Source organism: Aethalodelphis obliquidens, unplaced genomic scaffold (assembly GCF_003676395.1).
Source record: "Aethalodelphis obliquidens isolate GAN/ISIS:26980383/991018 unplaced genomic scaffold, ASM367639v1 scaffold18, whole genome shotgun sequence".
Classification (NCBI taxonomy): Eukaryota; Metazoa; Chordata; class Mammalia; order Artiodactyla; family Delphinidae; genus Aethalodelphis; species Aethalodelphis obliquidens.
The window spans coordinates 10,634,218-10,660,143 of NW_020837962.1; the positions used below are offsets into that span (position 1 = coordinate 10,634,218).

Below are 25,926 nucleotides of genomic sequence, written 5' to 3' on the forward strand. Positions count from 1 at the left end.
TTATTGATTTTAAGAGTTCCTTATACATTAAAGATATTAATGCTCTTTCATATATTTGCAAATGTTGACTCTTGGCTTGAGGTTTTCCTCCAATTTTATTTGTGGCACCTATTATTATTGAGAAATATTCAATTAAGGCAAATCTGTTAGTCTTCCCTTTTATGACTCCTGGATTTTATGTCTTGCTTAAAAAAAAGCCTCCCTTACCGAAAGAATATTTTAAAATATTCTCTCATATTTTCTTATTGTGCTTTTATGGTTTTGTATTTAATCCGAACTGAAGTTAAATTTTGCACTTAATGTGAAGTAAAGTTCAAAAAAATTTTTTTTCATAGGCTGGCCAATACCACTGACTTGAAATGTTATTTTTGTCATATTACCAAATTCCTTCATATGTAAATAATATAAATATATATTTGTTCCTGGACCCTTTATTATGTTCTATTGACTTATGTTTCTATTTTTGTGCTATCCCACCCTGTTATACATAGCTTAATACTAATGGAAGATTATATTCAAGAATGCAAGTTTGGTTTGATGTTAGAAAATCTATTAGCATAGCTCAGTTTTTGTTTTGTTTTGTTTTTTTGTTTTTGGCTGTGCCACACAGCATAAAATTCCCTGACCAGGGATTAGGCCCGTGCTCCTTGCAGTGGAAGCACAGAGTCTTAACCACTGGACTGCCAGGGAAGTGCCAGTGTAGTTCACGGTTTAAAGGAGAGATCTGAGGGACTGCCCTGGTGGTCCAGTGGGTAGGACTCCACGCTCCCAATGCACGGGGCCTGGGTTCGATCTCTGGCTGGGGAACTAGATCCTGCATGCATGCCTCAACTAAGAAGCCCACATGCCGCAACTAAGACCCGGCGCAGCCAAAATAAATTAATTAATAAAAACAGAATAAAATAAAATAAAGATCTGATATACATCAGTCCCGTTGCTCCCTCCAGTGGCTTCGCACCACACTCAAACGCATCCAAACTCCTTAGGGGAGTGACCAGGTCTCAAGCCCCTCTGAGGTGGCCTCCCAACCCCCTTTGTGAGCCCACGTGCTCATTCACTGCATTCCAGCAACTCTGGCCTTTTCCTCCTTCTCTAACACGCAGGGTATTTACACTTGCTGTTCCCCTGGCTCTCTGCATGACTCTCTCCTTCTCACCTTTCAGATATCTGCTCATATGTAGCTTTCTCACAGAGTCCTCCCCTGGACACTGAGACTAAAGGACCCCCTCCCCCGGACCCTGACCCTCTCCATCACTCACACGGTTTATTTTATTCAGGCACTAATCACCATCAGAACTGCCTTGCTTATTCACTTGTTTTCTTCTTTACTATCATTATCCTCCACCCCCACCACACTCACAAGGTAAGGACTTTGTCTAATTGTTCACCTTTACATCACCAGTGCCTGGAACACACAGCAGCCCCCTATAAATATCTGCTAGCTGGATGAATGATTGGAAGTAAATCATGCGATTATATCAATATTGCTAAAAAGTTATTTGCTCATTTAACAGACATGCCTAAAACTTTTATAAAATGTGTCAACATACCTTAAGAGGCAGGTAGATTATACAGCACAAGTACTGCTGTCAGTGAAGCCTTGGTTTCTATTCCAACACAACTGCTTCCCACTCGCGTATCCTTGAGAAAGTCATTTAAACTCTCTGAGCCTCAGTGTCCTCATCTATAAAATGCAAGAAGGAATGGTAATGAGAGTTGTTACAAGGCGTAAATGAAATGATGTAAGTACAGTGCTTAACAGAATGTCTGAAACACAGTAAGCCTTCAACAAGGATTATATAATGTTACTTGAATGGCAATAAGAAAGGAGGAATTGAAGGAATCTTTTCCAAGAGGAGAAGAGAACTAATTATATACCGGTCACAAACATCAGGTCTAATGGTTTGGGCTAGAACCACTCCTGGGAGAGTCAGGAGTAAGAAAACGATGCCTGTTACAACCACTGTCCTTCAACATTGCTGGGGGCAGCGGTGGGGCTGGACCATGCAGAGAAATTGTTCAAAATAAGAGATGAAATTATTTGCATTGCAGTAATTCAAAAGCCTGAAGAGAGTTAACTGAAAAATGAGAACTACTGTGACTACTTAACATGTTGGTGGGATACAAGATAAAATACACAAAAATTGCCTTCTTTGACACCAACAAAATTCATAATAACAACAAGAACTATTTAAAAATACTTAGACACAAAGAAGAAATTGGCAAGATCTAGATAAGGAAAAATATAGTTTTAGCAAAGGATCTAAAGAAAAACCTCAATAATGCCTCCATTAATCTGTGCACATTAATATGACTTAAACCAACACCCCATCCAGTTTTTTCCCCCTTGGTTTTGACATTCAGAAAAATAAAATAAAACAGCCAGAAGGGTCCTGAAAAAGTGTAAGGAGCATGGCCTCACCCTGGCCTATTTCTGAAGTTCCCAGAATAGTTTAGTCAGCTCGGTTGGGCACCACCTACCTCAAATTCATTGCACTAACTCTTCAATATCACCGTGAACTGAATGGTTAGAAAATGCTATTTTACTTGTTGCCAAGCTTCTTTTAGCATTTTCCACGTAGAAAGGTTCATCTCAAGTTAAAATGCCTGGGAAGCCCAATTCAAATCCAAGGTCAGCGAGTGTGTTGGATCCTGGGGTCTGTATTCAGTGGCCCCCTCGTAAATGAATCACATTGGGACCCAGAGAGCTTTAGGGCTGGAGGGTGCGGGTCGATCTGTTTCAATGAGCTGCTGCCATCTGAAGCAGCAGGCATGACCTCTGCCCAGCCCCACGTCCTGTTTTCTCCTAGACCCGTGGACAAAGGATGGCTGACCCCCGCCCCCTGAGTTCCTGGGGCCCTGCTGGAGGGGCTGCCTAGGGCTGGACATCCTGCCTGCTGCAGGTGAGGAGCAGCTGGGGGCGGGCTCAGGGTCCTCAAGTGTCCACCTTAGCTGACGGAGGGACACATGGGGGCGGCCAGCCTTGGCAACAGGATCCACTCCAGTCCCCAGGGAGGGAAAGGAACGTGAGCAGGTGGGGCTCTGCCTCTCAGCGCTTCCCAGAGGCCCCAGGAACACAAAAGAAAAGTAGCTGAGTAGCTGAACCAGCTCTCTCTTCCCTTTTGGCTCCTCCTTTCTTTTTTTTCTTCTTAAGTTAATAGACGTTAGTTTTTAGAGCAGTTTTAGGTTCACAGAAAAATCAAGTGGGAAATATAGAGATTTCCCTCTACCCCCAGCACACCTACACGCACCCTTCCCCAACCAGAGGGGCACATTGGTTACAATCGGTTGACTTACACTGACACGTCACTATCACCCAGAGTCCAGAGCTGACATTAGTGTCACTCGTGGTGCCATACATTCTATGGGTTTGGACAAATGTACAATGACATGAATCTACCACTGCAGTATCATACAGAGTAGTTTCAGTGCCCTAAAAATCCTCTGTGCTCTGCCAGTTCATCCTCCCTCCTCGCCCCAAACCCCAGACGAACACTGATCCTTTTACTGTCTCCATAGCTTTGCCTTTTCCAGGAGGCCATAGGATTGGAATCATACCACACGCAGCTTTTCCAGATTGGTCTCTTTCATCCTTCCCCTCTCATGAGTGGAACTGTTCACAATCTCATCCCCATTTCCAGGTTACAAATGAGGATACCACGGCACAGAGCACTCAGGTGGCCTGTCCAGTGTTGCAGAGCCAGTAAGTGACAGAGCTCAGATTCGAGCCCAGGGCCCCTGCACCTGAGCAATGCTCCTGGCAGCAGGGACTACTGTCACCATCCAGCAACAAACAGTCCTTCCAACCCTGTCCCAGAGGCCAGATCAAGAGCCACCCGTAGTTCAGGGCAGGAGAAAGGGTGGGTCCCCATCCACCCATCCCTTGAGGCTTGTTTAACCTGTCCCCAGGCCACTGATGGGGAGACAGAAGAAAGCAGATTCAGGCCCTCTCTCCACAGCTCCTGGCAGCAATCCCAGACTCCATGAGGAAGCAAGAGGTGCACACGGGCAGGGAGGCTGGCCAGGGCCACGGTGCTGGCTCCCCAGCCGAGCAGGTGAAAGCCCTAGTGGACCTGCTGGCTGGGAAGGGCAGTCAGGGCTCCCAGATCCTGCAGCCCCCTGACAGGACACCAGAGTCCCTGCTGAGGCCCCATGGCAATGGTAAGCAGACAGCTAGGGATCCCTGGGCCCTCTTCCCCTCCCCCACTGGAGGGAGGGCCCTCTTCCTCCACCCTCCCCCACCCTCCCCCATCCCTCCCCTCTGGCTTCTGTCCAGATTTGAGGATACAGAGGCACCGAGAGGCCCTTCTGAGCAGGATGGGAGGCAGCCCTGAGCTGGGAAGCCCCTCCTCCAGGTTGACCAGCCTCCTGCTGGTGGAGGACCTGATGGACCTGCAGCTGAGGGAACACGACTTCACGCAGGTGGAGGCCACACGTGGGGGCTGGTGCTCCGACAGGACCATCGCCCTGGACAGGCTTTTCCTGCCTCTGTCGCGGGTGTCCATCCCGCCCCGCATCTCCATCACCATTGGGGTGGCTGGCGTGGGCAAGACCACCCTGGTGAGGAACTTTGTCTACCTCTGGGCCCGGGGGCAGATGGGCAAGGACTTCTCGCTGGTGCTGCCTTTGACCTTCCGGGATCTCAACACCCATGAGAAGCTGTCTGCAGACAGACTTGTCCGCTCTGTCTTCCCACACGCGGGGGAGACTGGCCTGGCGTCAGCAGCCCTAACCAAAGTCCTCCTCGTCCTGGACGGCCTGGATGAGTGTAAGATGCCCCTGGACTTCTCCAACACTGTGGCCTGCAGAGACCCCAAGAAGGAGATCCAAGTGGACCATCTGATCACCAACATCATCCGGGGCAACCTCTTCCCAGGTGTTTCTGTCTGGGTCACCTCCCGCCCCAGCGCGGCTGGCCAGATCCCGGGAGGCCTGGTGGACCGGATGACCGAGATCCGGGGCTTCAACGAGGAGGAGATCAAGATGTGTCTGGGGCAGATGTTCCCTGAGGACCAGGTCCTCTCGGGTTGGGTCCTGAGCCAGATGCAGGCTGACAGGCCCCTGTATCTGATGTGCGCCGTCCCAGCCTTCTGCCAGCTGGTGGGGTCGGTGCTGGGCCACCTGCACCGCAACAGGCCAGGGCTCCAGGATGCAGAGCCGTGGCCTCCAAGGACCCTGTGTGAACTCTACTCATGGTACTTCAGAATGGCCCTCAGCAGGGAGGGGCAGGAGAAGGGCAAGGTGAGCCCCCGCATTGAGCAGCTGGCCCACGGCTGCCGCAAGATGGTGGGGACACTGGGCCGGCTGGCCTTCCACGGGCTGGTCAGGAAGAAGTACGTGTTCTACGAGCCAGACCTCAAGGTGTTCGGCGTGGATCTTGCTCTGCTGCAGACTGCCCCATGCAGCTGCTTCCTGCAGCGGGAGGAGACCCTGGCCTCCTCAGCAGCCTACTACTTCACCCACCTGTCCCTGCAGGAGTTTGTGGCAGCTGCCTACTACTACAGTGCATCCAAGAGGGCCATCTTCGATCTCTTCACCGAGGGTGGCATGTCCTGGCCCCAGCTTGGCTTCCTCACGCACTTCAGGAGTGCGGCCCAGAGGGCCATGCAGGCCGAGGATGGGCGGCTCGACGTCTTCCTGCGCTTCCTCTCAGGCCTCTTGTCTCCGAGGGTCAACGCGCTGCTGGCCGGCTCCCTGCTGACCCAGGGCGAGCACCAGGGCTACCGGGCCCAGGTGGCCGAGCTCCTGAAGGGCTGCCTGCGCCCCAACACGGTGGTCTGCGCCCGGGCCATCAACGTCCTGCACTGCCTGCGCGAGCTGCAGCACACGGAGCTGGCCCACAGCGTGGAAGAGGCCATGGCAAGCGGGGGCCTGGCCGGGCTGACCAGCCCCCAACACCGCGCTGCCCTGGCCTACCTCCTGCAGGTGTCCGATGTCTGCACCCAGGAGGCCAACCTGCCCCTGTACCTCAGCCAGGGGGTCCTCCAGAGCCTGCTGCCCCAGCTGCTCTACTGCCGGAGTCTGAGGTGGGCGCCAGGGTGGGGCTGTGTGGGGCGTGTGGGCAGAGGAGAGAGCGGGGACCTGGAGGGCTCCTCCCCTCCACCACGCCCCTCTGTGTCCATGTCCTAGGGCTGCTGTAACAAAGGACCACAGCCTGGGTGGCTTAAAATGACATGTTATTTTCTCCCAGTTCTGGAGGCTAGAGTCTAAGATCAAGGTGTCAGCAGGGCTGTGTTCCCTCTGAAACCTGTAGGGGAGGATCCTTGGGTCATTCTTGGCCTCTCCAGCCTTCAGTGTTTGCTGGCAATACTTGGCTTGTAGACGCATCACCACAGTCTCTGCCCTCCGAGGTCACACGGCCACCTTCTCCGTGTCTGTCTTCATGTAGAGCTCTCCTCTCTTGTGAGGACACCAGTCACACTGTGTTACAGGCCACCCCACCCTACCTCATCTTAACTCATTACCCTGCAATGACCCTATTTCCAAATAAGGTCACATTCTTGAGGCACTGGGGGGTTATGACACCAACATATCTTATAGGGGTATACAATTCAACCTACAACACCCTGTAAACCATCCCAATGCTGACAGGCCATACCCATTCACTCCACTCTCAGCCCATCACCCTCTGTCCATTCTCTGGACCCTGGTGGGGGGAAGGGAAGGCTTAGGACAAGGGTCATTCAGGACCTCAGAGTAGCTTCTACATCCTCAGAAGGAGGAGAGCTAGCAACTGGTGTCCTGCACACGCATACAGACTGCGGGGCTGCTGGGAAGACATCCCTGTGGGTAGGAAGCCCAGGGTTTACACCACTGAGCCTCCCAAGTCACTCTTGTAGGAAAACTCTGAGCATGTGGGTGTGCTGGCACGGATCTCTGAATCTCACAGTGGGGGCTGCACTGGGATGGAGAGGAGGGGGAGGGAAAGGATCTCAGCCTGGGTGTCTGTGTAGTGCCCCCTCCGCTGCCTAATGCCAGCCCTCTGCCAGGGGCCTCATCCCACCTGCCCATGGGCAGTGGGACTGTTCATTATTGCTGTTCCTCCTGACCAGGCTGGACACCAACCAGTTCCAGGACCCCATGATGGAACTGCTGGGCAGTGTGCTGAGTGGGAAGGACTGTCGCATTCAGAGGATCAGGTAACGCCGACCCAGGAGACCCTGCCCAGGCTGCCTACCTGTCTAGGTGTCCGGGGCTCTTTTCACATCCTCCTCTCTGCTCAAATGGCCAGGGGTGCTTTCAAAGTGAAGTGTCATTGAGGCGTGTGGCTCAGGATGCAGGCTGCTTGTTTCTGCTCATTCCAGAAAGTTCCAGAGGCTCAGGTACCTCATCTGTAAGAAGAGGGAAAGGATACGGTATGGGTCAGATACTATCGTGGATACAGAACCATTTCTCCAGATGCTGTCTGTGCAGACATACCGCCAAGTCTGATTTACTCTAAATGCCTCACAAAGTTTGCCCTCAAATGGTATTTTGAGCACAGGATTGCATCTTTAAATAACACACAAATTTTTAAATTAATATCAATTAAAACAATTTTAAATTTAAACATTGCATCTTTAATGACATAATTAGATGAGAGTTTATATGCTGATTGCAGAACTGATCTATGTGCTAATGAAATCACTCCTACATTGGGTTGGCCAAAAAATTCGTTTGTGTTTTTCTACATCATCTTATGAGAACCCGAACAAACTTTTTGGCCAACCCAATAACATCCAAGTGTGAGTTAACACCCTGATTTGTAGTTGAATCGATGTGATGACCTGAGGGTGGCTTTAGGAGAACTAGGGAGGTGAGTTTAGAGAACAGGACCCAGAGAGTAATTTTTCATCCTCACACAAGCCTCCAGCTTTTGAAATAATCTTTTTCTGAGGAGACAAGAATATAGAATGAGTCCAGAGCAAAAGTAAGTCTTTGAGGATAGTGGTTAGAGTAGTGGTGATCTCCATGTGACCTTGAACAGACACCTCTGTGCCTAAGAAGGGTAAACGGTATGGGTTCAGGGGTCCCCATGACCACTCTCAGGTTCAGTGAACTCACAGAACTCAGAAAACCAATTATACCCACAATTACGGTTCATTACACTGAAAGGATACACATTAAAATCTGCAAAGGGAACAGCCCTTGGGGCAGGGTCCCAGAGACCAGGCCAAGCTTCCAGCCGCTCTCTCCCAGCGGAGCTGAACAGAGAGCGCTTCCTACTCCCAGAGACCATGTGTGACAACACACACAGAGCATTCCAACCAGGGAAGCTCATCCAAGCCTTGGTGTCCAGGGTTATTACTGGGGGTTGGTCGTGAAGACACACCTGCCCACCGCATGCTGACCTTAGTCTCCAGCCCCTCCAGAGGTCAAGCTGACACTGCATGACCATAAATCCCATTGTAAGATAGACTATCCATCAAGGCCCAAGGCCCCCAGGTAAACAGAGACATTCCTACCAGGCAGGACATTCCAAGGGCTTAGAGGTCACCTCTCAGGAGCAGGGGCCAAGGTTAATCCTTTACTGCACACTGCCTCTTAGGGTTGCCACGAGGCTACATGAGTTCATTCACGGAAAGTGCTCAGGACAGGACAGCCACAGAGGAAGCACCGTGTAAGAGCCAGCTGTTAACTAGCAGGATCCTCTTGTTAGCCAGAAATTTAAATGCAATCTCTTTGAAAGAAGCAAAATAATGACAATTTCTCATTATGAATATAGTTTCCTTCATGAGAACCTTCAGCAAAATAGCCAACTTTCAGTGTTTTGCTTAAAGGAATCTAGATAGTACTCAGAGATTTTTCTGAACAAAGCCAAAAACTCCTTCTCTGGCCACACTCTCTCCTTCACCTCCCTATAGTTGGTCCTCAGTGCCACAACCCTGTTTGAAACATCCAAGGTATCCTTCATGAAATATTGTTTATAAAATGTTACAAAAGTCCTGGGGGTAGGGGATGGGGACAGAGGCTCTCTAGAAGCTGAGAACAGTTATATAGAAGGTGGTGGTCTGGATGAACAGTCTTCAAACTTTTTTTAAGTGATAGAACGCTTTTTAAAAGTGGCATATGAGGGACTTCCCTGGTGGCACAGTGGTTAAGAATCCTCCTGCCAATGCAGGGGACACGGGTTCAAGCCCTGGTCTAGGAAGATCTCACATGCCGCGGAGAAGCTAAGTCCAGGCACCACAACTACTGGGCCTGCCCTCTAGAGCCCACAAGCCACAACTACTGAGCCCACGTGCCACAACTACTGAAGCCTGCATGCCTAGAGCCCCTGCTCCACAATGAGAAGCCACTGCAATGAGAAACCCGTGCACTGCAACGAAGAGTAGCCCCCACTCGCTTCAACTAGAGAAAGCCCATGCGCAGCAACGAAGACCCAACGCCGTCAAATATAAATAAATAAATAAAAAAGTGGCATATGAGGCAGAATCCCAATTAGACAGGCAAACAAAAGGGGGGCTGCTGGGATTCAAAGAAGTGGGAGGCAGAGCCTAGGCACTTGGTTTCCCCTCAGCCTCCTGAAGCTTTTCTGAAGAAACTTAGGGTCCGTTGAAACATAGCTTGAAAAGCACTGGGGATTCCAATTGCATCCCATGGGGCTGTCTCACATTTTAAAATGCCTAAGAAACTGTAAAGAACCTCAACAGATATCATTTCTGAAACTGGGTGTATGAGGAACATTAAGTGGATCCCCATTGTGTTCCTGGAATGCCTTTTTTTGGCCACACCACGTGTCTTGTGGGATCTTAGTTCCTTGACCAGGGATCAAACCCATGCCCTTGTCAATGAAAGCACAGAGTCTTAACCACTGGACCACTGGGGAATTCCCTGGAATGCCCTTTCAAGGCAGATACAGACGTACATTTTGTTACTTCAAAGTTAATTTTATAATAACTCTACCATTTTCCTTTCTTGGATTAGAGAAAGGGCTGGGGTCAGGGGTGTGCTGGAACCGACTTCAGCCACAAGTTCATAAGAGCTGATTGTTACATTTTCGGAATTTTTACAAGCTGAGAGTGCTTGAAATTGGCCATGATGGGAGTATTTACACCATGGAAATTAGCCAACCCAACAAATCATGATTTTTGTATTTTGTTTCTTCCTGACAGCTGGTTTTCCAGCACACCCCTGGCTGGGAATCCCATGGTAGTCTTCAGTAATTGCCCGTACCCTCTGCTGCGCTGTTGGGGTAGAAGGTGTTGTGCTGGATTCTGGTCATACTTCCCACTGGGACCCTCTGCTGGTGTGAGGGTCTGTCCACCCACTCTGGCCCTACCTTGCCCATCTCAGAGGCTTTCCTGGGCCTGGCTTACCTGATCTCCACCTGAGTCCGGGCCCTGATGATGTTATGGTGGCTGACGGGTTTGGATCCCAGGCCTCACGTTGCAGGATAGGCGGCAAGATTTACAGACCTTCATTAACCACTCCTCTCCCTCTCTTTGGGCAGCTTGGCTGAGAACCAGATCAGTAACAAAGGGGCGAAAGCTCTGGCCAGATCCCTCCTCGTCAACAGAAGTTTGACCACTCTGGAGTAAGTAGGACCCTTCACCCCTGGGACAGGGAGAGAGTGTTGAGCCATCTTGTGAAGTCCCCTAGACCACACTCTTCCCAGGATGGGTTGGAAGGACAGCTGAGCAAGCAAAGTCTTGACTCCTGCTCAGCTGCTGGGATTCACCCAGTGAAGCGCCAGAATTTTGGCCTTGAATCTGGTGTTATCATCTCCTCTTCACACTTGGCCCAAGCCCACTATTCCATCAGATCCTGCTTTCTTCTCCCCATCACATGGGGCCATCTTGGGGAACTCCTTCCTCGATTGCCTAAATAAGGATCTCTGCCCCAGTTCTACAGAACGTGAAATCCTAAACCCTGATGCATTCTTTTCGAGGAGCATGGATTTAAAGGTCCATGTAACTTCTGTTCCTCCTTCCCTCCCTGGGAATTGGCTAAAAGAGAATGGTTCTTCCTCTCTCTTCCTCTGCCAGCCTCCGCAGTAACTCCATTGGACCTCAAGGGGCCAAGGCACTGGCAGATGCTCTGAAGATCAACCGCACTCTGGCCTCTCTGTGGTACGTGTCACCCGCTCCCTGTCTCTCTGCCCCCAGGAGGTGGCCCAGAGAACCCTCTCATCAGGTGCCACCCATGGAGTGGGAGGTAATTCAAAACGGCGACCATGAGATAGTGGCTCCCACCCAGTGGATGCCAGGGGATCTTGTATCCTAAGCAAGTTTCTAAGTTCAGCTCTTCCCTAGTCATTATGCCTGTGCTTATGGCCTGAACAGGGGATGGAGAAGAAGAGGGGTGGAGGTATATGGAGGTTTGAAGGACAAAATAATCTACGAGGGAAAGCTCTTGTCCTACATTGAGTAGGAAATCCCCAAGGCCATGGTATCAGAATGATCCCCTGCAGTGTTTTCCAAGACACTGAAATCCCATCTTCCAGATGGTTCCTATGGTGTGGTGTGGTTTGCTGGGCTCCTTTTAGGGGCCAGCGGTTGTATCCATCCTTAGCGGAGTGTGTCCTGTCATTTTGTTTTGTCTTGTTCATTTATATATTTATTTTTATTGAAGCGAAATTCACATAAAATTCATCATTTTAAAGTGTACAATTCAATGGCATTTAGTATATTCACAGTTGTGCAACCAACACCTCTATCTAGTTCCAAAATATTTGCATCACCCTAAAGGGAGACACTATACCCATTAGCAATCACTTCCCATTCTCCCTTCCCCTCAGCCCCTGGCAACCACCAATCTGCTTTCTGTATGTTTACCTATTCTGGATATTTCATATACATGGAATCAAAAAATAAGACTTTTTGTGTCTTTCTTCTTTCACTTAGTATAATATTTTCAAGGTTCATCCACGTTGTAGCATGCGCCAGTATTTCATTCCATTTCATGGCTGAATAATATTCCATTACATGAACAGACCACAATTTGTTTATCCATTCATCAGCTGATGGACACTTGGGTTGTTTCCACCTTGTGGCTATTGTGCTGTACACATCTCTGTACAAGTATTTGAGGACTTTTTTTCAATCCTTTTGGGTAGATATACGTAGGAGTGGAATTTGCTGGGTCACACGGTAACCCTATATTTAACCTTTTGAGTAACTGTCAGACTGCTTTCCTCAAAGGCCATACCATTTGACATTCCCACCAGCAGCGGATGAGGGTTCCAATTTCTCCACATCCTCACCAACACCTGGGTGCTGTGGCTTTTAGCTGTAATTGGGACTATCAATGACCTTGTCATTGTGATCCACATACCATGGGCACCTTGTCCCCAGTCAGCAGGCAAGTACTTAGAGATCCAGAGGAAAACCTAAGGCCAAAGCAGCAGTGGGAAGGGCCAGTTGTTTTCCCACTTCCTGGGTAGTGGGGGTGAGGGCATGCCAGGCACCGTCCTATGCTCCATCAGTGATGCACCTCTTTGCTTCCACAGCCTCCAGAGCAACAGGATCAGGGATGACGGTGCCAGGTCCATGGCTGAGGCCTTGGCTGCCAACCGGACCCTCTCCGTGCTGCAGTGAGTGGGCATGCTGGCTGGCAGAGAACGTTTTCTCTTCTCTCTTCTCCCTTCTCCTCCAGGCCCTTGGACCCTGGCCCTTGGATCAGGCTTTCTGATCCATCTGGATGGCCCCTGGAAAATCTGATGTCCACTGCTTTTCCAGAGAACAGGTGTGGGGGAAATAATTAAAAACAAAGCCTCCTGCCAACCCAGAAAATCCTCTCCACAAATGTAGAAAAGTATGAAACAGCTTAATTACTTGAATAAGCATTCAGCTAGCCTGCAATGAGCATCAAAGGCAATCCACCAATGGGATGGCAAAGACAGAAAAGAATCTCACCCTTTCCTACAGTCGAGCAGATACAACCCATTACATAAATGTCTTCAAGAAAAACCACAACTTGCCCTCAAATAAGAGGACTGGACAGAACCATTTGTCACACTTACCTTATACTAAATTTGCCTGTTATTTGGGGGAAGCCATCTGTGTTTGCTAACTGCATTTATCACAAGGAAAAGAAAACTTCTCACATCTTTATGACCAGCAGGTACTTACAGCTTGGAGCACGTGCTCTCTTACTTGATGTGCACAGTTCAAAGAGATGGCTCCAAGGCCCTTACAAAAGATATTCCGAGGCTATAAACTTGCCAAGAGGTTTACTTCTAGCTCTTAAAAAGATTTACACACTCTCAAAGGGACAGGGAAAGGATTTACAATCCCAAATTTGCTCAAGGAAATACTCTAAGGGAGGGGAGGGGAGGGGTTTTTTCCCTTTGTAACCAGGGAAAATTCCATTTTGTTTATAGAGTGTATTTAGCCTCACACAGAAGAGGTCCTGCCCTGCCTGTCCTTCTAGGATGAGCACAGGGGTTCTCCTGTAACATCTCCCTCCTCCACATTTAGTATAAAAGGAAGAAGCTTTTGAAGGCGAGGCGCCTAAGGGAGGGTCTGCCCTTGGGAGGACTGTAGGGTTGCAGGGCAGGCTGCTGGCTGGTCTGGTTGGAGGCAGACTGCTGAGTGTTGAGAAGGCTGGTCAGGTGAGGGGCCAGTGGGACTTCTACATGGAAATCTCCAGTTTGGAGGTTGCTGGATATTAACAGTGTCCGCTGCTTTCTGGCCCCTGAAGGGAAGGCCCAACGGTTCTTGCCTCAACTCTTCACATCAGTCTATTAGCAACACTTTGGCAACAATCCACAGACCTTTCCTGGAGACCCCTCCCCCCATGCTGTGGTAAACAGAGGCACTTGAGTAGTCTCTGACCTCTCACCTTGAACCAGACTGTCCTTAGCCTGGGAATGGCTGTGACCAGCTTTGTTGAAGGACCCCTCTCCTACAGCCTGCAGAAGAACAGCATCGGGCCAGCGGGAACCCAGCAGATGGCAGATGCCCTGAAGCAGAACAGGAGTCTGAAGGAGCTCATGTGAGAAATGCAGAAGGGCCAAACTGGTATCCTCCATGCCTGGCACAATGCCCAGCCCATCACAAATATTTGTGAACAAGGGGTTGGATGGATGGGTGGATGGATGGATGAGTGGGCAGATGAGTGGGTGGGTGAGTGCATGGATGGATGAATGGATGAGTGAGTGAGTGGGTGAGTGGATGGATGAATGAATGTGTGGGCACAAGATAGCTGGCTTTGGACTCCAAAGCCCTGGACCAGGAGAATGGAGATCCAGATTCCCAGGAATGAGTGAGCCCCAACTGTCTCAGACTCACATTTACTGCCTTCCCAGCTGGTAGAAGAAAACACCATCCCAGCCACCTTCACATAAAGTTATCACAAATACCCCTCACTAAAGAGTTGGCCCTGCCAACCCTGTCAAGGAGTCAAGAAAGACTTTGCTACCTTGATCTCTTACGGAGGCTACCCACCAACCAGCCTCAGGCAGAAGAAACTGTGCCCTGGGCACCCTTGAGACAACAGAGACAGCCCTTCCCTGGAGGGCTTCCTGGACTCTGATCCCCCAGCTTCGCCCTACCAGGCTGCTCCACCCATGTCCCATCTCTTGCAGGTTCTCCAGTAACAGCATTGGCGATGGAGGTGCCAAGGCCCTGGCGGAGACCCTGAAGGTGAACCAGGGCCTGAAGAGCCTGGAGTGAGTCTCCAGGGGTGGCTGTGGGCAGAGGGTGACTCCCCACCTGGGTTCCCCATCCAGCAGGTGGGTGGGTCCTGGAGGAGGGCTGTCAGTCAGGACCAGTTCCTTGTCAGAACCCAATCAACCACCAACCCTGGGCATACTGTGATCTTAGTGTCTCCCTCCAGCCCACCCCAGTGGACAGTCAGGGTCGGCGCTGGTTCTGGAATTTTCAGTGACAAGCACTGAGTGTACTTTAGAAGCTGGCACAGGTGGCTGCAGAGGGGGCTGGCTCCAAGGGCCTTGGTGGGGATTGGGGAGTTCAGTGCTATCCCCATAATGGGGACACTCAGCTGCACCACTTTCTCTGGGGGCTGCAGACACATGTCCCCCCCCCCCCCGCCAGAAGCCTTGTGGAGCCACTCAAATCAAGGCACTGGTTGTGCTAGACCCACCTGCCCTGACCTAGCAGGAGCTGGAATGCGGGGAACGGGATGAGAAGGGCCGTGGGGGCAGCACAGGGTTCCCCCAACTCCCTGCTGAACTCAGTGCCTGCAGCCCCAGGCTGGACTCCCTCCGCATCCTGAGACAGCCACGTCAAAGTGCGCCCTGTCCTCTGTCTGCAGCCTGCAAAGCAATTCCATCAGTGACCTGGGAGTGGCAGCGCTGATGGAAGCCCTCTGCACCAACCAGATGCTCCTCAGCCTCAAGTAAGTCCCTGCCTCCCTCTCCATCTGAGGGCGTCCCTTTGGCCAGGGTGTCTGAAGGGACTTTGGGGCGTGGAAGGAAAGGCTGGTGCTGAGAAGCTCACACCCACACCCCCAGGGGCCTGTGATGGGGAAGATCTATGGTTGGGCAGCTTGGTTCTGGAGCCTGGCAGCCTGCGCTCCCCCTGTTCACTGGGGAGGCAGGGGCAGCTCTGGCCCTCAGCTGGCCGTATCTGCAGCTCCCTTCCTACGGGCAAGCCTGCAGGCCCCCAAGCATGCTGGCTTTCCCCTCCCTTCACACCTCTGAGGTCCTGTCATCTTATCCTCTTCCTCCTGGACTGTCTGTCCTACTGCTGACAGTCCTGGGGGGGTGTGGGGACATCTGGCTGGTGAGCAGTCGGAGGGGGACTTCCTAGAGCAGGCTCTTCCCACCTTGGCCCAGGTTCCACCTGGGGCTCTCAGCTTCTCACAGCCTGAGCACCTGGCAGGCCTCCCCTGTCAGTCAGCAGTTCACGGTCCTCTCTTTCCTCAGCCTGCGAGAAAACTCCATCAGCCCGGAGGGAGCCCAGGATCTGGCTCGCGCTCTCCGCACCAACAGCACCCTGAAGAGCCTGGAGTACGTGAGGGGGGCAGGCTGTGCTTCCTAAGGCTCTTTATGCCACCTAGGGCCTCACTCACCCAGAGCTGGGAGTCGATGGCAGACCCTTGGCGCCCCCGCCATTGTGCGAGAAGGACCTGGTTGGAGGGGGGACTGGGAGACCTGCTGCCCGGTGGCAACCCTGACACAAGTCCCCCGCTCTATGTCGTAAATTACAGGAGGATGAAGTGAGTGGCAACACTCTCCCTGCCCTGACCCCCTGACCCCCACTCCCTGGCAACAATATATGAGCAAGTGGGAGGGGCTCCCAGAACAGGGATCAGGAATGAGTAAGTCCCCAGGCGGCTCTGGCCACCTCCTGGCAGGTGACCTGTCGTGGAAGCTCACTGAACAGAGCCTGCCCCCTGCCCCCCACCCCCCATGGGCTTGCCAGGATGCAGTTCAATGGTCCAGGACACATGCTGGACACAGCACCTGGTACATTCAAGTACCCCAAGAGCGTGAGCCAGGCAATCCCAGGAGACACGATGAAGTCCTGGGGTGGGGGGGGTTGGGGACAACACAGCAGAGGTCTGGATCCCCCAGTGAGCAAGAACGGGGGCTGCACTGCCAGCTCCCACTCACTTGCCCCTGTTCCCCTCCTCCCAGCCTGACAGCCAACCTGCTCCACGACCAGGGCGCCCAGGCCATCGCAGTGGCAGTGAGAGAAAACTGTGCCCTCACATCCCTTCAGTGAGTCTTCGACGCACCCTCCCTGCCCTGTCCATTTGTCCGCTCACAGAGCTGCAGGACCACTCAAACCAGGGGAGGCAGAAGGCCAAGTTCGGCTTAGGGCCCCAGCCCCACCCCCGCCAGCAACATGGCCTCAGGGCCTTTAGGCTGTGCCCTGCCCCCTGCTCTGCTCCCTGGGGCCGTTCACCGGAGAGAGGCCAATGGTGGGAGGTGTGTGCCCACGCTGTGCTTCTGTCAATGCTTCATGCAGGGCCACCTGGAGTCTATTTGAGCCTGTCCCTGTGCCCTCCACTAACCAGAGTGCACGTAGGCCCCTTGGGACTAGCCTGAGGGGGGCTGCAGGCATTCTGCCCACCTTGGTCAGGACCTCATCCTTCAGGGACCCCATTCCCTGTGGTCACTCTCCCAGGAGAAGCCCCTTCTTTCTGGAGCCCCTAGGACCTCCTGGGCTCTGCCATGGGCCACGCAGTCATGTGTGTGTGTCTGCCCAGCCTGCAGTGGAACTTTATCCAGGCCGGCGCCGCCAAGGCCCTGGGACAAGCACTACAGCTCAACACGAGCCTCACCAGCCTTGAGTAAGTGGGGCCTCCGCAGGGGGGGAGAGGGGGCAGGGAAATCTGCAACCTCGGTGCCCACCAGGTGCAGGGCTCACACCCTCAGCACACAGCCTCCTCTGCTCTAAGGCTAGCGGGCAGGTTTCCATCTCATCTGCTATTTAAAAAAAAGCAGCTTTGTTGAGAGCTTCCCTGGTGGTGCAGTGGTTGAGAGTCCGCCTGCCGATGCAGGGGACATGGGTTTGTGCCCCGGTCTGGGAAGATCCCACATGCCGCGGAGCGGCTGGGCCCGTGAGCCATGGCCGCTGAGCCTGCGTGTCTGGAGCCTGTGCTCCACAGCGGGAGGGGCCGCAACAGTGAGAGGCCCGCAAACTGCAAAAAAACCCAAAAAACAACAGCTTTGTTGAGATATAATACACCCATTTAAGGTGTACATGTCGCTGGTTTCTAGTATATTCACAGAGTTGTGCAATATCACTGCAATCAATTTTAGGACCTTTCAATCCCCCCAAAAGAAACTTCATACTCATTAGCAGTCACTCCCCATTCCCCTGCCCCCAACCAAGTCCCCCAGTTCCCTAATCTACTGTCTCTATGGATTTACCTGTTTTGGACATTTCATGTAAATGAAGTCTTTCGTGACTCACGTCTTTCATTTAGTATGTTTTCAAGGTTCATCTGCATTGCAGCATGTATCAGTACTTCATTCCTTTTTATGAGTAAATAATATTCCACTGCATGGATAGACATGTTTATCCACTCACCCACTGATGGACACTTGGGTTGTTTCCACTTTTTGGCTATTATGAATAATGCTGCTGTGAGCATTCATACAGAAGTTTCCGTGTGGACACATGCTTTTAATTCTCTCGTGTGTACACCTGGGAGCAGAACTGCTGGGTCAGATGGTCACTCCGTGTTTAACCTTTGAGCCTCATCTGCTTTTCATGCTGAATACTTCTCCCTCAACTTCCAAGATATTCCTTGTCTGGCTGGTCCTTCCGTTTGACTCTAAATACGGTACTCCTCAAGGTTCTGTCCTGGGTCATCTTCCCTTGAATGATGTCTCTTTCTAGAAGCTCCTCCTAACCCAGGGCTCCAATTCCCTTCAAAGTCCTGGTGGCCCCCACATCTACAGCTCAGACCTCTCTCCTGAGCTCCAGACCCACGTGTCCACTGCCCACTCCACTTCCCACTGACTTATCTCCCCCACAAGTCTGCTTCTTGGCTCCTCACCTTGTGAGGGGATCCAGCAACCAACTGTGCAAGCTAGAAACATTGCCTTCTCACTTCCCACCTGCACCCCATCTCCAAATTCTGTCAATTCTTGCCCCAATGTTCCACCCACCCACCCTCTACCCTCACGGCCGCTGTCCAGGCCGCCAGCAGCACTCACCTGCATCACTGCCACAGCCTCCACATCCGTCCATCTTCATACTGCTGGCCAAAGATCTTTCCCAAACGTAAATCTGTTCCCATCCTACACAAGATGTTTAAATGGCTGCCTGGTGCCTGCAGAGTGAAGTCCAACCCTTAGCGTGGCTTCCAAGGCCCCTAAAGATCTGCTTCTTTTGCACCCCCTCAGCCTCATTACACACTCCAACAACTCAACTCGATTTCTTTGGTTTCCTTAGATGTGCCAAGCCCTCCCCCATCTCTCACCTGCAGGTTTGGTTTAGACCTATTTCTGCTGGGCAGCCTCTGTGACCACACTGGGGAAGGAGACTCCACAGGGCCCTTCTAGCACCCTGCAGTTGGTAACTCTCATCTGTCTCCCCACCTGAGTTCCAAGAAGCTGGAACTGGGCTTGCTGGCACCCAATATACTCAAATGTCTGTTAAAATTATCACTGCAAATTGCTCCCTCAAACATACCAACGTCCAGTTGAACTAAACTCTTAAACATTTATTGCTCCAGGGCCTGCCACTTTCCTCCAATGTGGAAGGAAAGGGGGGAAAAAAGATGTAAAATACTGACCAGCAAGAATGGCCCGAGGATTGAACGCTTTGATTTTCTGGATGGCTTTGCAAAGCACACCAAGCTCTCATTGACAGTATGTCCACGTGTCCCTTTTCTGGTTTGGCTCTGACGGTCCAGACTCATGCAGACCCCAGACCCCTGAGCACATGCATTAGGTGGCCACGGGGCTGCAGTGGCCACACAGGAGGTACAGTGATCCCCAGGGTGACCCTGGGAAGATGGTCTGCTATGGTGTGTGTGGTCTGATTTAAATCTAGAAGGTCCATGCTCAGCATGTCCTGCCACAGCGTTGGCCCCTGTTCCGTGCACCCAGAGTTCAGGCTCTATGTTCAGTTTACAGGAAAACGCCATCGGGGACGAAGGCGCTTCTGCAGTGGCCAGTGCGCTAAAGGCGAACACAGCCCTCACTGCTCTCTAGTAAGTCCTGATATGCACAGCAGCCCAGGAAGCTGGCCCTTAACCATCCTTTCACATTAACTGTCATTTTTGTTTCCTAGTCAAGGAAGGTGGGTTTGATTTTCCTAATATTAGCAACTGGGTCACCGGACATCTAGAAAGAACTAGGGGTGCAGGGAGTATTACCCCCCAAACTCTCCGGGAGACCACCTCTACTTCCTATATCCATAGCATCCAGATCTCTGTCTAGCATCAGTGCAGACAGGAGATGCAGCGTTCTTTGGACAGACCAGGGCCAACAACTTTCAGTGCTATTTCACCACTTTCAGCCCTAAGTCAAGAGGTAGTGGAAATGAAGGGCGAGTATGGATGCAGTTGGACCCGGGTGGGTGTGAGGGCCAGAGAGGCTGCCTGTCTGTGTTGACTGCATCTCCTTTTACAGTCTCCAGGTGGCCTCCATTGCTGCCCCTGGGGCCCAGGCACTCGGGGAGGCCCTGGCTGTGAACAGAACCTTGGAGATTCTTGAGTAAGTATTCCAGCCTCTGGCTACAGCCTCTTGCCCAAAGAAACCAAGATGTTGACTCAAAATGAACAGATATGGAAGGGGGAAATGTACACGGAAACTCCCAAATCATTTAAATATCCTCACGTAGATTGGGCAGGCCCCAGCTTCCCCAACCCCATGTCACCCCTTTTCCTGGGAGTCACTTGTTGGTCCTCTCCTTGGCTTTGCCCAGGCTAAACATGTCCCCAGGCCTGGGGTGGCCAGTGGCCACTGACCCAGTCTGTGAGAAGATCAAACCTGGGGCCCCAACCTCTGTGGGGCTCTCAGGATGTCTGGGTCATCCCTGCTCCTGCAGTTCTGTGGCTCCGAGCACATGGGCCCCTCTGGATGGAGGGTTGCTGCTCTGGTTTGGGCCCAGTTCTTTCTTCGGAATGAAAATGGAGGATAAGAGTTCCAACAAACCACCAGGTTGGGTTGGCCTCACCCCTCCCTGCATCCTGCTCCCCAGAGCCAATTTCTGTTCTGTGCCCAGGAGTGAGGAAGGAGCAACCTTACTGTACCGCCACCCGCCCGTGGTTCCTAAGTAACTCATGCTCACCTGAAGAGGTACCGTGTTCACCTCTCAGCTGTCACTGTGCCTTAGGGTTCCCATCTTTCCCAACAGCTTAAGAGGAAATGCCATTGGGGTGGCCGGAGCCAAAGCCCTCGCGAATGCTCTGAGGGTCAACTCAAGTCTCCGAAGACTCAAGTGAGTGGTTGTATAGACCTACCTGCGTCTTAAAACAGCAGACTTCTCTTCTGGAACCTCTCCCGTGGCATAAGACACACTTGATTTCCTCTGTAGCTGCTTCCTTCCGAGTACAAATAGCTGACACTATTCTGATTACTATAGTCCATATTGTGGATGGGTTTGTTCACTTCTGCATTTTTGGTCTTATGTCCTCCACGGCACCTGGACGAGACAACCTGGCGGCCTGCAGACACAGGTCTCAGGGTTAAATGCCACTTCGCTGTTGCTATGGCGCCTGTGGATAAATCAGTCTCAGATTTGTCCCAAGATAGTGCAGTGCTGCTTCCTGGGGAGTGTTCTTCTGTCCTGAATGGCTCACTGTAGTGTCTCCATCTTTTCTCTGCCTAGTCTCCAAGAGAATTCCTTGGGAATGGACGGGGCGATATGTGTTGCCACCGCACTGTCTGGAAACCATGGGCTACGGCACATCAAGTGAGTGGGGCTCGGCAGCATCTGCCCGTTCCTGCCATCCTTGCTCACCCTTAGAACTGCTCCCAGGGCAGACCCTACCTTCCGCCTGAGTCTCGGAGCCAGCTGACTCCCAGACCCCTTAGCAGCTCTGCAAGGGAACTCAGTATAAGAAGGAGCCATGCTGAGCCTTGTCCACAGGAGGAATCCTGGAAGCACAAAGGTTTCACACTGGGTTCTGCATTTTATGTAGTGACCATCTGTGCTTTACTAATGAGAATCTTCAGGCCTCCAGCCCTTCAGTCAATTTCTCAAGCCCTGTCCTAATCCTTCTCTTCTAGTCTCCAGGGAAATCACATTGGAGAATCTGGTGCCAGGATGATCTCAGAGGCTATCAAGACAAATGCCTCCTCGTGCACTGTTGAAATGTGAGCAAAACAAGTTCTTGGTGGACCAGGCAGAAGAACAGCAGAGACACAGCTGGAAGCTTTCCAACAAAAAGACCACTTTCCAAGGTGCCTTCCTGTGTTCTGGGAATGATGCTGACCTGCAGGAGAGCTGGTCTTCTACTAGGAGGCAGGAGTGGTGCTGCCAAAGGAGGACACAAGCACCTCTCCTGGTCCAGGGTCAGTCCAGGCAGGGGAGCGATGAACACTGTGCTACAGCACAAGGAAAGGAGGGTCTTCCTCCAAGGGGATCAGGGACAGGCCTCAGAACTCAGCAAGTAAAAAGCCAGTTGGAGCCATTTATATCCTGAGGTCTTCATGTGCCCCTATTTTTTCTTATCATTACTGCCCTTTTCCACTGACCTGGCTAAAATCATCCCCCTCACTCTGAAATGAGTTGCCATCTTCAAGCCCATGAAGAGTATCAATTTGGCATCCGTGACAGAGGGGACCTCTCTTTCTTTTCTCAAGACGAAAAACAGGATTTAGGAGTATGATCCTTAGAGTCATACGGAAAAATTATGAAAAAATTTTAAAGAGAAATGAAGCCTTCAATTATAGGATTCTGGAGACAGACAAAAAAAGTTCTCCAAGGTTTTTGCCATCTTTTATCCATTACAAAATCTCTGATTTTGTCTGCTATATGTCATTTGGAATCTGGCATAGTGGTTATCAATGGTACATTAAATGTCAATGCCATAATATATATTTGGCTTCCCAAAGCACTACTGTGGCTACAGCTTCCCTGTAAGGGCAAGAAAGGCGAGTTTCCATGTGGCATAAATTCCCTCAGACATCTGTCCATGTTGAAAGGAAAAATATTCCAAACGGACATCACAGCTCTCATCAACTAAATAACCAAGGAAAATGCTTATGAAAATTATAAAGTAATTATCACTTTTAAATTTGAATCGGAACTATGTTCCAAATGTTCCTTTAAAAATGAATATTTGGGGGCTTCCCTGGTGGCGCAGTGGTTGAGAGTCCACCTGCCGATGCAGGGGACAGGGGTTCATGCCCCGGTCCGGGAAGATCCCACATGCTGTGGAGTGGCTAGGCCCGTGAGCCATGGCCACTGAGCCTGCGCGTCCAGAGCCTGTGCTCCGCAACGGGAGAGGCCACAACGGTGAGAGGCCCGTGTACTGCAAAAAACAACAACAAAAAAAAGAGTATTTGGGCAAGAATCATCATTGGATGATAAAACCATGGATGAAAGCCTATTAGGGAAGAAAATCACACAGTCTCAAAGTATCACCCCACAGAGGGGTATTTATAAAGGTTCCTTAAAAATGGAGACATTTTGGGACTTCCCTGGTGGCACAGTGGTTAAGAATCTGCCTGCCAATGCAAGGGACACAGGTTCCCCTGTGTCCCTTCCCCTGGCCGGGGAAGATCCCACATGCCACGGAGCAACTAAGCCCATGTGCCACAACTACTGAGCCTGAGCTCTAGAGCCCGCGAGCCACAACTACTGAGCCCACGTGCCACAACTACTGAAGCCCACATGCCTAGAGCCTGTGCTCCGCAACAAGAGAAGCCACTGCAATGAGAAGCCCGTGCACCGCAACAAAGAGTAGCCCCTGCTCGCCATAACTAGAGAAAGCCTGCACGCAGCAATGAAGACCCAACACAGCCAAAAATAAATAAATTCATAAAAAAGGACACATCACTGATGTATTTTATTCTTGCCAAAAATGTCTACTTGAATCTAATCATGAATGAACAGTCAGACAAAATCCAAATGGAGGGGCATTCTGGGGAAAAAAAAGGAAAAACTAGCCTGACCTCTTAAAAAACGTCAACATCATGAAAAATACAAAAGGCTGGGGACTATTTTAAACGAAAGGATATTATTAAAGAGTCATAACAACTTAAGATCTTTGATTGGATCCTAGACTAGAGGGAAAAAATCAGCTATAAAGAACATTATTTGGAAGTTGGGGACATTTGAACATAGGTCTAGTTATAGTCTTTACTGGATTACTGGTTTTGAAAGATATTTTTGCTGGGTATAGAATTCCAGGGTGACAGTTTTTTCTTTGAGCACTTTCAAGATGTTGCTATTCTGTCTTCTGGTTTGCACTGTTTCTGGCTAAGTTGAGAATGTGACAGACAGTAGTTGCAGTAGCCAAATGCTAGAGAAAGCTGTGCCTTTGCAGGAACCTAGCACTGGAGAAAACTCAGGGGCCAAAGCAGTGGAGAAAAAAGTGTGCTCTCCAGGAACTTCGAAAGCAGCCACACTGGGAATTGGAAGTAAAGGCCCCTCTTCTCTCCTTCAAAGTCTCTCTAGCACCCTACTGATGAGGCTTAACATCTTGCTGGCTAGCAAAGGAGAGATATTTACAACGAATAGCTCCACTATCACAAAGCAGGCCAAAAGGTGAATTTGGAGCTGAGGCAATAAATTGATAATCAGCACAATGGGATTTTGGGGGTCTTTTTTGTATTCCATTTTAGACAAACATGCCCTGTGTCTTCAGGATCAGTAATGTTTTCTTCTGCAGTGTCTAATCTGATCTTAATCTCAGCTTGCACAGTTGTCCTCTCATTTTTTTAAATCTCTAGCAGTACTGTGTGAGACTTTCCTTCCATCTTCCGTATCTCACAACCTGCTCATGCGTTCCTCTACCGTCTGAATATATGGAATATAGTTATAACTGTCTGAATGTCCCTTTCTACTAATTCTATCAACTGTCATTTTTGCGTCATTTCTTGGTCTGTTTCTTGACTTTTCTTATTATACCTGGTAATTTTTGATTTGATCCCAGACATTGAAAATTTTATCTTGTTGGGTATTGACTATTTTCATATTCCTTAAAATATTCTTGAGCTTTATTCTGGGACACAATTACCTAGAAACAGTTGGATCCTTTCAAAACTTGCTTTGAAGATTTGCTAGTCAGGATCAGCCATCCTTTAGTCTAGGGCTACTTTGACTCAACTTCTAAGGCAATGTCTCAGTGTTCTGGGTACTCTACCTGATGCCCAAGTCAAGAGAACTGTTTTGGGCCGTATCTACAATAGACACTATAGAAATCCAGGTGTAAAAGACCATGAAATCAGCCTTAGCCTTCTTACCCCAAATAGCAGCACCAACCCAAATGGTTATCTGGTGTGTATGTTTTCAATATACAACACATATTTAAGCAGAATGGCTCCTAATGCAAACTTTGCTTCATCATTACACACACAGTCACTCCCTCCCTCTCTCTCTCCCACAGACTCAACCCCTCTCATTCCACAAGCTAGTTCCCTTCAGTTAAAAAGCCATGTTCATGTTCCTCTTAAAAAAAAAAAAAAAAAGGCCCTCTGCCCCTCCAAAATGTTCTTTGATCCCACTCTTCCCTGGCTCTGCCTTCCATTTTCACTTATGACCACCCACTTTCCAAATAGTCATCAATACTCACTTCAAATCCCAACCTCTCTTCAACCCTCACCTGCTATCTTGCTTTTCCTTGTTGAGGTCACCAGAGATTTCCTAACTGTCCATTTCAGTGACTTCTCTGACTCAAGCTCATTTACAGCAAGGACCTCACATTGTTCACCTCTCCCTTCTTGGGAAATTCTCCCCTGCCCTGGATTCCATAACATTACCATCTTCCAATCCTTCCACCTTCTCATTACCACTCTTTGAAAAACTAAACATATTTCTCCTGATTATTAAAGGAAAAATACATTCACTTTAGAAAATCTAGAAAATACTTTCCCAGTCTCTCCTGGCTCCTCATGGACTCTCCCCTTAGACACAGGCTTCCACCCTTAGCTCTCTTCTCATCCCACGTGTTCTCCCCTGAGGAATCTTATACACAAATGATTCTCAAACCTGAATCTCCAGCCCTCACCCCTTTCCCGCCTGTACATTTATCTTTTTAAAAAATTCATTTTCATCAGGACAAAATGTGTAGTAATACACAGTTTAAAAAGTCAGAGTACTAGGCTTATAATGGGAAAGAACAATCTCCTGTCCTATTCCTCCCCTTCCTGAATACCTCTCCACCCCAAAGCTAAATGTCATACATACACTAGTTCTTGTTTCATCATTTTAGAGATTATCTATTAACTTTCTATTATGGGAAATGGCACTTGTACATATATCACTGTATGTCCCCACTTTGTTTCTCCATCCTTCCAATACAGTTACAGCATGATTCTTGGGTAAATCATTATTTAGTGTTTATTTTATGATTTTATTAGTACTGATGATCACTGCTGAGCCATTTTCTTCCTATATAATTCAT

The 25,926-nt window shown here is 50.1% G+C and overlaps 1 protein-coding gene and 1 long non-coding RNA gene across 9 annotated transcripts in view; one reads left to right on the plus strand and one right to left on the minus strand.

Annotated features, from left to right (window-relative positions):
- The window catches only part of LOC113626265 (uncharacterized), a 39,335-nt gene extending 18,146 nt beyond the window's left edge, over positions 1-21,189 (minus strand). Inside the window, exons 1-4 of the long non-coding RNA XR_003435103.1 lie at positions 20,815-21,189; positions 18,560-18,675; positions 7,178-7,331; positions 1,551-1,684 (exon numbers count right to left, since the gene is read on the minus strand). This is a non-coding gene — a long non-coding RNA (uncharacterized LOC113626265). The remainder of the gene's footprint in view (positions 1-1,550; positions 1,685-7,177; positions 7,332-18,559; positions 18,676-20,814) is intronic.
- Positions 1-22,714, plus strand: part of NLRC3 (NLR family CARD domain containing 3) — a 37,172-nt gene extending 14,458 nt beyond the window's left edge. For 2 of the 8 annotated variants that reach the window (XM_027117580.1, XM_027117581.1), the window contains exons 2-20: positions 2,811-2,903; positions 3,642-3,703; positions 3,960-4,161; positions 4,277-6,026; positions 7,053-7,139; positions 10,433-10,516; positions 10,968-11,051; positions 12,431-12,514; positions 13,834-13,917; positions 14,510-14,593; positions 15,199-15,282; positions 15,812-15,895; positions 16,526-16,609; positions 17,101-17,184; positions 19,477-19,560; positions 19,982-20,065; positions 20,709-20,792; positions 21,183-21,266; positions 21,584-22,714. In XM_027117580.1, the coding sequence (XP_026973381.1) occupies positions 3,984-4,161; positions 4,277-6,026; positions 7,053-7,139; positions 10,433-10,516; positions 10,968-11,051; positions 12,431-12,514; positions 13,834-13,917; positions 14,510-14,593; positions 15,199-15,282; positions 15,812-15,895; positions 16,526-16,609; positions 17,101-17,184; positions 19,477-19,560; positions 19,982-20,065; positions 20,709-20,792; positions 21,183-21,266; positions 21,584-21,674 (3,198 nt within the window). In that variant the 5' untranslated portion in view covers positions 2,811-2,903; positions 3,642-3,703; positions 3,960-3,983 and the 3' untranslated portion in view covers positions 21,675-22,714. Of the gene's footprint in view, positions 1-2,810; positions 2,904-3,449; positions 3,704-3,959; positions 4,162-4,276; positions 6,027-7,052; positions 7,140-10,432; positions 10,517-10,967; positions 11,052-12,430; positions 12,515-13,833; positions 13,918-14,509; positions 14,594-15,198; positions 15,283-15,811; positions 15,896-16,525; positions 16,610-17,100; positions 17,185-19,476; positions 19,561-19,981; positions 20,066-20,708; positions 20,793-21,182; positions 21,298-21,583 lie in introns of those variants that run through there. The other 6 variants (XM_027117586.1, XM_027117585.1, XM_027117582.1 and 3 more) reach the window with 6 other exon arrangements.
- The last annotated feature ends 3,212 nt before the right edge of the window (positions 22,715-25,926 follow it).